The sequence below is a fragment of the Arachis hypogaea genome, chromosome 13 (assembly GCF_003086295.3).
Source record: "Arachis hypogaea cultivar Tifrunner chromosome 13, arahy.Tifrunner.gnm2.J5K5, whole genome shotgun sequence".
Classification (NCBI taxonomy): domain Eukaryota; kingdom Viridiplantae; phylum Streptophyta; class Magnoliopsida; order Fabales; family Fabaceae; genus Arachis; species Arachis hypogaea.
In genome coordinates, this window is record NC_092048.1 from 4,167,495 (window position 1) to 4,178,823 (window position 11,329).

The 11,329-nt window shown below is 26.6% G+C and overlaps 1 protein-coding gene across 1 annotated transcript; it reads right to left on the bottom strand.

The window, feature by feature from the left end:
• Positions 1-5,502: 5,502 nt before the first annotated feature.
• Positions 5,503-6,829, bottom strand: LOC140177407 (RNA demethylase ALKBH9B-like). Its single transcript, XM_072210499.1, has 2 exons — positions 6,374-6,829; positions 5,503-5,535 (listed from the first exon to the last, which is right to left on the bottom strand). Exons 1-2 carry the CDS (start codon positions 6,827-6,829, stop codon positions 5,503-5,505), a joined length of 489 nt encoding a protein of 162 aa, XP_072066600.1.
• Positions 6,830-11,329: the final 4,500 nt, after the last annotated feature.

Consider the following 11,329-nt stretch of genomic DNA (forward strand, 5'->3'; position numbering starts at 1 on the left):
TCCTAAAAAGTATATATTAGTTAAATTCTTAAAGCAAACATTTCACTTGCAATCAGATAATTAATGATTAACTTTTTTTATTTTTTCTAATAGTTCGTCATTCACTTAAGAATAAACTGTTGATCACGGAAATTAATGATTAATATATTGGATGTACTATTTTTATTTTTATATTATTGACAAAATTATATTACCGTAATTTTTGTCTGGTAGGTGAATGACATATTTTCTTTGATTTTTTGAGATAGACTCATAGACATATATTTAATTTCATGAAAAAATTATAATAGATTTAACCAACACAAGTAAATAAATAAATGTGAACACCCAAGACTATTCCATGCAGGATTAAAAAGAATAAAAATTTTATTAAAATCTATGTATAGTGTATAATCAACCTATCTAAAATGTCAACAAAATTCACTTGTTAAAAATTAAAAACCTTAAAAAATCTCATAAATATAAAGTATATTATTTACTACTTTATTCCACTTTCAGTATAAGTTAAATTTCTTTGAAAAACCTAATAAAAATTTTAAATTTTGATACATTAATAATATAAATAATGTTATATAATCATTTAATTAAATGTATATATTTAAATAATTTTTAAATAATAATTTAAAAATTAATTACTTTTACTACTATAATAATATTGATCGATAATATACATAAAATTTTTGGAAAAATTTTAAATATACCGGAAACATCAATGTTCTAGTTATTTTAACCGTTGATTTTAGTTAATATATATTATATATATTTTTTATAATTTAGATCAACAATTAAAATAACCGGAACACTAATATTTTCGATACACTTAAAACTCTTCCAAAATTTTTATACTATCAACACATAAAAATTTAATTCTATAAAAGAAAAGAGAAATCTTATCAACCTTATTATAGCCAGAAGTAACCTATATCATAAATTAAGCAAACCGTTGAATATTTGACTGTTGTTACATGTGTTAGTTGAATCTAAGGCCCAGGGTTGTTAGGAGTAAGTTCATTGGGATAATATTGTGTCACAAGCTTTGTATTAATATGGGGAAATTGTGTCACTAAATTCCATCAACCATGTGAGAAGCAAATCTATAATAATTATGTACCAAATCATTGAAAGTTGTCATGAAACTATTCATCTTAAAAATTTAAATAGAAGACAATATTAATAATTATATCTCTAATAAAAGGTTTTTTTAGTTTGTTTAATTTGTACATAATTTTTTTTTATTTGTCTTATGCTATTTTTTTTTTTTTTGAGATTCACCAAAAATCAAAATCTTGAACTTTCAAACACAAATCTAATATTATATTATAAAACTACTCATTCTAAAATATTAAATCGATAAAAAAATGAGGAGTGCTAGGGGCCAGCAACTTTTGTGTTTTGTAACAATCAATTGGCTATCAATAGTATTTTTAATGGTGTGAGATTAAATCCAATTGTGTAAAATCATTCAATTTTCTTTTGATGGTTAAATATTGACCAACTTTTTAAAAAATTACTGGCCCAAAACTTTCCAAAAAAAATAACATTAATAATTATATCTTTAACAAAAATAAAATACCCATCAAAGAATCCAATGACCCACTCCTCTCCACATACTCTACCCTAATTGCCATAGAATATGTTTTTTTTTCCTTCAATTAAACTTATTCAATAACGATATAATATATAATATATTGATATGTTTACATACACTTTATGTATTTATTCATTTTCTATTACATTATTATTATTTTATTTATTATTTTTCAAAATAATAATTTCATGCATTTTTATCACGTATATCAAATCAATACAGATTTGTTAACCAAATTAAAGATAAATGAAAGATGATTTATAGCTCAACATATATGAAATCTGACTATATAAGTTAAATAAAATTGAATACACATACACCTCTACTTGGAATATAACAAGGTTTCAAGTTTGATATAAAACAAGACTTTTATTTTCATTTTAGTTCTCAACTTTTATAAGTTGAAGTTCCAACTTAGTTGTTTCTTTAAATAGTGCTAGGTGAATAAACTATTATTGAACCAAATTTTTAATTTAGTGTAAAAATTCTAAAAAATAGGATCAATATTTTTTGTTTTTTTTTTTTTTGTTTCTCTCCTTACTTTTCTCTTCTCAATACGTATTTTTTCCTCTTTCAACACATTTCTTATTATTTCCTTCATATTTTTTTAAATAGCGAATTTCCATATTTTATTGTAAAAATTTATATGGTTTTTTCTCTAAAAAAAATTGTGTTTCTATTATTTAAGTAAAAAATCAATCATTTTTAAACGAATGGTTACAAAGTGGCTAATTTTTTTTATATTAGATTATTATCAATAATTTTTATTAATATTATGATATTTTAGTGTAATACAATGATATAGAAAATTGTAAGATAAAAAATAGTGAGTGACAATTTTAAATAAGACAGAAAATAAAAAAAAAATTAAAAATCGTGAATCACACTTTTAAATTAGACAGAAAAAATCAGAAATCGTGAGTTACAATTTTAATTTTTTAAATTAAAAAAATATAATTTATAAAATTGCGAATTACGATTTTTTTTGTTATACAAATCATGAGTACAAATTTAAGTTATTACACCAATTTAAACTCATATCAATGTATTACACAATTTTATCTATCCTATAAAAAATAATTAGCATTGCAGAGTGTTAGATCTTTCTCTAGCCTGACATTCACAGATGCCGGGTTCTGATTCTCTTGCAGCTTCAATTTCTTTGAAAATATACTCTTGTAGTCTTATATTATAAGAAAAGTTTTAAGTGTACTGAAAATATAGAAAAGTTTTAAGTGTACTGAAAATATTGGTGTTTCAATTATTTTAATCATTGATCTAAATTATAAAAAATACATATAATATATATTAATTAAAATCAATGACTAAAACACCAATATTTTTTGGTACACTTAAAATTTTTCCTATATATTCTATTCTACTAAGTACTATCCACTTGCCCTTTTTTCACACTAATAATAATAATTTTAACAAAACAACAAATTGCTCCCCTAAAGGTTGCAAACCATGCAGACACCAAAGCCTACACGATGTCATTAGGATATATTAATTAGGATACATATTAATAGATATTATTGTTTACTAATTTATATTTTTATTAATAAAATGTATATAACAGTAGCAAATATGATGACATTAATTAAGATGGTAACTATTTTAAGTTTAAACTAAAAAAATTATGGATTTAAATTTTAGACATTATAATATATATTTTATAGATTATATATAATAAAAAATTTTAAAATTAAAGATATTATACATCAAACCTCTCTCATATTTTTATTATATGTCATGATGCTATTTTTTTTAGTTTAAGTCGATAGTATCATGATAAAGTATCAAAACTCTATATTCAAATGATTTAGAATTCAATCCTCTGTGAACCTTAAAAAAAAAAAAAATAGCATAAAATGAAAAAAAAAAGGAAGCAAATCTAAATCGCTTGTTTGAGAATGAGTATTAAATGTATAATCATTTATATTGTTTTCTTCTATTATCTTAAACTTTTGAAAGAAGTAACAGTATATGACATTATGTGTGCGTCTGTGCCTTCGTGCGTGCGTGCCTGTGTCTGTGCGTGTGTCTGTTAGGGGGTTCGAATCCTACGCATGTAACGATTCATTGGCTAACAATAAACTTTTAAATGGACGGTTGAGAGATACTGTGAGAAACCAATATATATTCAGAGAGAGAGAGAGAAAGAGAAGTACCCAAGTAAATAATATGTTCAACTAAAAGATGTTAGTGTGTGAAAATTTTCCTTTCAACTTTTATATATCACACGTGGGAAGTAAAATAAATAATATAGCACATTACTATTTTATTTTATTCAACAAACTATATTTTTTTTAGGGTTGTACATTGTTCGACTCGATTCGAAGGTCTAATTCCGAATATTTTAGAGGCTAATTTAGTATGATTTTATCGGGTCTAAAGTCTGATAATTACCTCAAAAATAGATCCAATAATTATTTATGGTCGGATCCGGGTCAATGTGAATCCGGCTTTATTTGACCCATGTGCATTCTAGGAGGATTAAAAAATGTATATATGTTTTAAATTAATTCTAATATGATGTTATATTAATTATGGCTTATTATTTTATTTTTAATCACACTTAATTGAATTAGAAAATAGATCAAAAAAGCACGAAATTAGAATTTATAGACAAATTCAAGTTCAAATATGGATATCAATTTCTCGATAATAATTTGTTGACATCAAGGTTATTAAGACCCGAACTTTATCAATTTCGATCCGGTTTTAGTATGATCCAAGAGTTGTATGATTTTATCATATTTAAGGTCGAGTAACGATCTTAAAAATAGACCCGATCATTATTTAAGACCGGATTCAGATCAATATGAATCCGGATTCATCCGGTCATGTACACCCGTATTTTCTTTAATCATTCTCGTAAAAAAAAAAAAAAAAACCCTAATTTCAGTGACAACAATGATGGTAATGTTGATCATATATATAGGATAAGATGGGTTGTGATTAGGCCTCCAAATTAATTATAACATGATAGTTAATTATTGTTATAGTCTTGTAAATTAATTGCCATGTGGAAAAAGTAAAGATACTAAGCAAAAATGTTCATAGTACAAAAATGGAGATTTTGGTAATATTTTGCTTTCAAGGTAGTGGCTATGTATATAGCTGAAGCATTAAGGCTACTAAATTTTCCATATCATAGAAAATGGTCAAATTTATGTGATGGACAATAATAACCCCTAACGTTCAAAGTATAGCATCTAGATTCTAGCTAGCTAGAACAATAATGCCATGTGCTAACATACTTTAATGTTGTATAATGTTGTTCTCTTAATTACTGATTGTGTTTTGTCCATTGTCTTCAAGCCATAGAATGAATGAACGAAGCAGATTAATTAAGTATGGACCTAAATTCTAAGGTAATAAAAAAAGAAAAGTACTAAAGAAGGCCAAAGGAATGATTCTGAAAACTCTTGCTTTATGTTCTAAAATCAATCTCTTAACTTTGACATTTTAACAAGTCCTCATTGACAAAGATGTGATAGTAAACCTAATTTTCTCTTCAATTTTTTCCCACCTAATGTCAAGTGATAAAATAACACTTTGGAAGCTACCAAAAAGGATGCATCCCTAAGTATTATAAACTATTTTTTTCTCCCATTTTCAAGTCTAATACTGGTGAATTAGACAACAACCAAATTAAATATGTTGAATTCCACCTTAATAAATATTATCATAATAAATATTATCAAGGAATTTTCAGGTAAAACTAAAGTTTATCATTTTTGTGTTTTGAAATAAGAAGACATGAAATAAAATTTAATTTATTTAAAATAAATGCATATATTAACCTTTTAACAAAATATATATTATGTATTTCTCAAGATTGAAGTTTTTTTTTTTACGGTATCTCCCAACCCATTAGGTTAAGGACTAATCCGTCGCGAATCGAAACTTCATTTAAGGGTTTGTCGCTGGTCAAAGAATTGCTACATGCACAAGGTAGAATTTAAATTCTCAACACTTATTTAAACAGACTAATAAACTAACTATTAGACCAACTTAACTTGATTTAAGATTGAAATAAATATTGAAGTATTCTACGTAACTATTTATTTATTCAAGTATTTTATATATTTCGTTGGACTAATGAGGAAATATGAGTAATGGGTTGGGCCGATATGGGCCTAAGTGTTTTATTGCTGCTCATATTGAAGTTACTTTCTCACCACCTTTTACCATATATATGATTCCTCCTAAGTACTAAATATAGATGTTACCGTTAGAAGTGTATATGGGTCGGATAAAATCGAGTTTATTCTAATTTAGATTTGGTTTTAAATTTATACCGAGTCTATTTTTTAGATCTTAGTCCAACTCTAGATCCGATGAAATTTATATACATTCGGACCACAGTTATACAAGGTAAAAACTAGATAAAAATCGAGCCTTTAATTATAATTCTATATATCTTTGTATCTCTTTTCTAGTTATTAAACTACTCTTCCACCTTAACCCATGATAACAATAAAGAAGTCTCGTGGCCCACAAATTCAGCCTAACAGAATACATAAATTCAATTACAATTTTAGTCTTTATTATCTTATCTTATCTTTTCTTTATCTTATCTTTAGTTGTTCTTATCTTATCTTTATTTGCTTTTATCTTTCTTAGACCAATGCTCTATATATATTTAGTTTTACCTTCATATACAATTCAATTCAATACAATTCAATCAACAATTAATAAAAGTTTGCATTCTTTTCTTTTCCTATTCTTTTACAATTTTATCATGGTATCAGAGCCTGGTTCAGGTATAGGATCTACCATTTCACTTTGAAGAATACCAGGTGGGTTACCATCTCTATCCACTGCATAGTTGTAACAGCATCCAAATTGGATAGTTTGACGTCCCTTCCCCCTCATCCACTTTTGAGGAGCCGAAAATGTCCGATCTTTCAGTTCCCCTTTCCTTCCCATCTCCTGCAGGGAAGCAACATAATTGACTATCCTTTTTTGTTCAGCAGCACTAAAAATACCCGTGTGGAGTTCGAGCCCTTCAAGGATGTTAACAAACTTTCCATTAACTCTCTTAAAGCACATGAAATCCTTCTTACGCCTCACATTCATGAACTTAATGTATTCTCTTTGCTCCCTAGGCAAAGTAGGCTTCTCCGGGGTAGCTTTAGCCACTTCTTCAAGGTTTGAGTTAGAAGTTGGCACAGCTGTACTGCCATTGATGGTTTCATGCTCTTCTTCACCAAACTCATCTTCTTGAGCCATATCAGCCCTCTAAAGATCAATCTTGTTGCATTTTACACGCTTATTTTTTTTATTTTTTATTTTTTATTTATTTTTTATTTTTTGAATATCGCTGCTCAAGTGCAGCATCTCCCTTTATATTTTTGTCGTTGGCAGCTCAAGCTTACCGCACGATTTTTTGAAGATCGTTGCTCAAGCGCAGCATCTCCTTTTATATTTTTGCCGCCGGCAGCTCAAGCTCCGCCGCACGCATCTTCCTCTGCGTCACCACGTCAAACGCGCTTTTCTCAACAATTTTATCGGAACTTATCCACGGGGGCGTATTAAACTACTCTTTCACCTTAACCCATGACAACAATAAAGAAGTCTCGTGACCCACAAATTCAGCCTAACAGAATACATAAATTCAATTACAATTTTAGTCTTGCTTTTATCTTTCTTAGGCCAATGCTCTATATATATTTAGTTTTACCTTCATATACAATTCAATTCAATACAATTCAATCAATAATTAATAAAAATTTGCATTCTTTTCTTTTTCTATTCTTTTACAATTTTATCACTAGTTTCACAATTATTTTTTATTAAAAATAAATAGATTAATTTATAATTAATATTACACAATATTAGTTAGAAAATACAAATTCAAGACAAAACGTATTATCTTCTTAAATGCTAGTATGAAAAAAAGCTCCAAATCTCCAACAAATTATTTCATATAATGAAATTCATTTAGAAAAATATAATAAATACTAATCAAATTTTAAAATTAAAGCATAATCATAAATCAATACTAATAACACCAAATATGTAAGTCATATACAAATAATACAAATATTATGTATTAGTCTAAAATATTGACTTCTTAAACACAAAACAATAATTTTAAAATATGTATCCTCACCGGACCATGCTGAGTAATCCGAACTATGGTCCGATTAGATTGAAGTATTTTTTTCGAGCATTATTTTTGTTTTTAAATCAAACCCAAACCACTTCGAATTTAGACTAATATGTACAAAAATAATTCAGACTCAAACCAAATTTTCAGACTGAACCAAACCGTATACACCCCTAATTACCACTAATAACTAGCCTTTTTCATTTTGCCACATTTTCAAGTTACTTCATTATCCCTACTTACAGCAAGAAGGTTAATTCATGATTGAGACTCTCTGCCTTCCAAGACAATTAACTTGGATAATGCGATGAGTGCCTTCCGTCCCCAACCAACACCATAAAATCCGTATTATATTTGGTAACAATCCAATAATTAGGATCAATTATTTTTCCGTAATTTTTTTTAAAATTATTACTTTACTCTTATATTCATTATCATTTTTTCTCCTTTCCAACACCACAATTTCACTTTTGACCACCATCGACCATTCTAAATACTAAATCTTAAATTTTAGATATTAAATTCTAAACTCTAAATTTTAAATTCTCTAAAAAATGAAGATTAAAAAAAAATAATTTTACAATAAAAAATCAACTAATAGTAGTATCAAAAATTCATTCCCATATATTTTGTTTATAAAATATGGGAATAATAAAAGCCATATAACTTAAATATCATGCAAGATTAGTTTATACTTGTATGTATATTATTAATGTATGTAATGTAATATCACCTAAGTTCGTGAGAGTACAGTGTAATTTTCCCTAAAATTTATATTTAGACATCTAATGATATTATATATATATATTGGTTGCCCACGGTATTCCCCAACCCGACAGGTCAATAACTAATCCGTCGCGGATTTGAGTTCCATTTAAGGGTCTGCTGCTGGCCAATGGGTTGTTGCATGCACAAGACGGGATTCAAAATCCCGACACTTGCTTAAGCGGACGAGTAAGCTGACCACTCGACCAACCCAAGTTGGTTATCTAATGATTTTATTTTTGGTATACTAAATGGGGCTGGATGCCCAAAATTACATTACAGAAATATATCATATCATATCATCACTAATTTTTTGTTTTAATTATTTGTTGGCCCATCTATCTGTTCTTCCTGGTTGAAAGCCCATCGATATTGTTGGGTCCAAATATTTGACACCAGACTTACTGTATAGAACGGCCCTATTTTCTGACCCGTTGGGTCGCTTCTGTAGGTTCGCTCGACAAAAGAGAAATCAAAAGTCATGGCCAAAAAAAAAAAAGGACATGTTAAAAAATGTCAAAGTGATTGTTTTTTTAAGGCAAAAAATTCTTCATTCTACCGTAGAGATGAAGATAATTAACAAATGGGTATTTAATAACTAATTTTTTATATATATGCACAACATTTTTTTTTTCTTAGTTCTCACCATACAAAATTATCTTAGACTCTCGTCGTGACTGATAATAGTGATTTAAAAAAATGTTAGAAGGTTAAGATTTTAATTGGGAATTAATTAGTAATTGATCGTATCTTGAGCTTTTAGATGAATGAAATGAGTTGTAACACTTTATTTGTAGTTAGGGACGGACATACGGGGGCGAGTGGAGGCCTCAGCCCCCAACTTTTTTAAAAAAAGATTAATAGTAATAAGTTATTAAGTATAATTTAATTTTTTAAAAAATTTATTTAGTATTTAATCTAATATAAATAAAAGTCCAACCTAATCTAAATATTAATGATTTATAATATCTAAAAAAATAAGTAACAATATTAAAAAAATCTGAAAATATATTATTACTAATATTTTTAATTAAATAAATTTTTTTAAATCCCATAAAGTGGATTTTTTTTTCTTCTTGTGAGTGTCCTTGATTCATTTGGTATTAATTCTCTCTATTTCAACTATTACAACTGAGAGATCTTTTTCAGCGATGAATATTGTGAAAAATAACTCATAAACAAAATGAAATATTAATTTCTTGCTAACTGTCTTTTAATTATATTGAAAAAAAAGTTGCTGAAAAATTTGACACAAATTCTATTATCAATAAATTTTATAATACAAAAAATCGACCACTTCGTTAATAAAAAGTACATACATATTTTTTGTACTTTAAAATATATTCTCTATCGATATATTTTTGTAATACATTTTACATTATATAATTTTTTGTATAATTTTTTAATATTATATATATTATTGGTCCTTCCAGAATAATATTTTTTGATCCATCCCTGTTTATAGTGTGTTTCGTTTATTACAATTTTGAAATTTCAATTTTTAATTAATTGACATCTAAATATTGATTTTACAAAATCACTTTTATAATAATTAACCATAAGCATATATTTATACATATCAAATTAAATTTTAATAACTAAATGAATTCTAAAAAAATAGAAGCAAACAGGTAAATAATTGGTGAAACATACATATCATAGAATAATAAGGGCAATATACAATTATTTTGTAAAATGATAGCCCCAATAATCAAAGAAGCATGCATAGAGGTTTAGAGGTTTTGCATGCAACGAATCCTTAGCTGAAAAGCGTGCTTCTGAAATTTTGTGAAGGAAAGTGATAAATAAATATTTAAAAATTTATATTTTGGATAGATTAATTTATAAAAAAATATTAATAAAATCGTTTATGATCATAAATGTGAATAAATTAATTTAAATTAAATTTTTTTATTATAATTATAGAAATTAATTTAAAGATAATATATTCATATCTGTTATTTTAAAAGACTTTATTAGTATTTTTTAAAGACCAATTTATTCAAAATTTGAATTTTTAAGAATTTATTTATCATTTTACTCAATGCGATATGAAGCATATTTTCCATGTCATGTCAGCTGAGGGTGTTTTTGACTCAACATTCCACTTTTCACATGCAATGGTATCTATCTTATGAATGGTAATTTGAAGGCTAACTGTCTCATTGAGAAGATTGACTTGACCCTCATCTCCTTGCATTTAATCTTGAATGTCATAATAACAATGAAATCTGTTTCATTAGGGGAGGGTCATATCTATCTTCTTCTCTTTATTTTACATGAGAAAAAAAAAAGGAGGGGATAGTGTATGTGTTAAATCATAAATGACATGAATTTTTGTATTTTAAAAAAAAATTATATTAGCCGATCCATCATAAAATTTAAGTTATATAATATTCGATTATTTAAGTATTTTATAGAAAATTTAGTACACTGCTAATAAATTATTGAGTGAATACCACATTCGGCCTCTGACAATTATCTCGAAAGGACAACGAGGCCTTCAAGAAAAAAAAAACACCCATTCCGGTTCTTGATTTTTTTTTTGGACTGATTAGTCCATGTGCAAAAAAAAAATAACATTGACTTTTTTTTTTTTTTGCACAGAAACCTCGTTATCCTTTCGATGTAATTTTCAGGGACCGGATTGAATTTTTTTTGTCAAGGACCTCGTTGTCTTTCGAAGTAATTGTCAATGGCTATTTTGGATTTTTCTCTAAATTATTTCATAAAATATAACACTAAAACTTTGTTGATCAAAAATCAAAGTTGATATAATAAATAAAAAAATATTATTGTATAATTTATATATTATTTAATAATATTGGAAAAGACAAATATATGGAATTGAACTT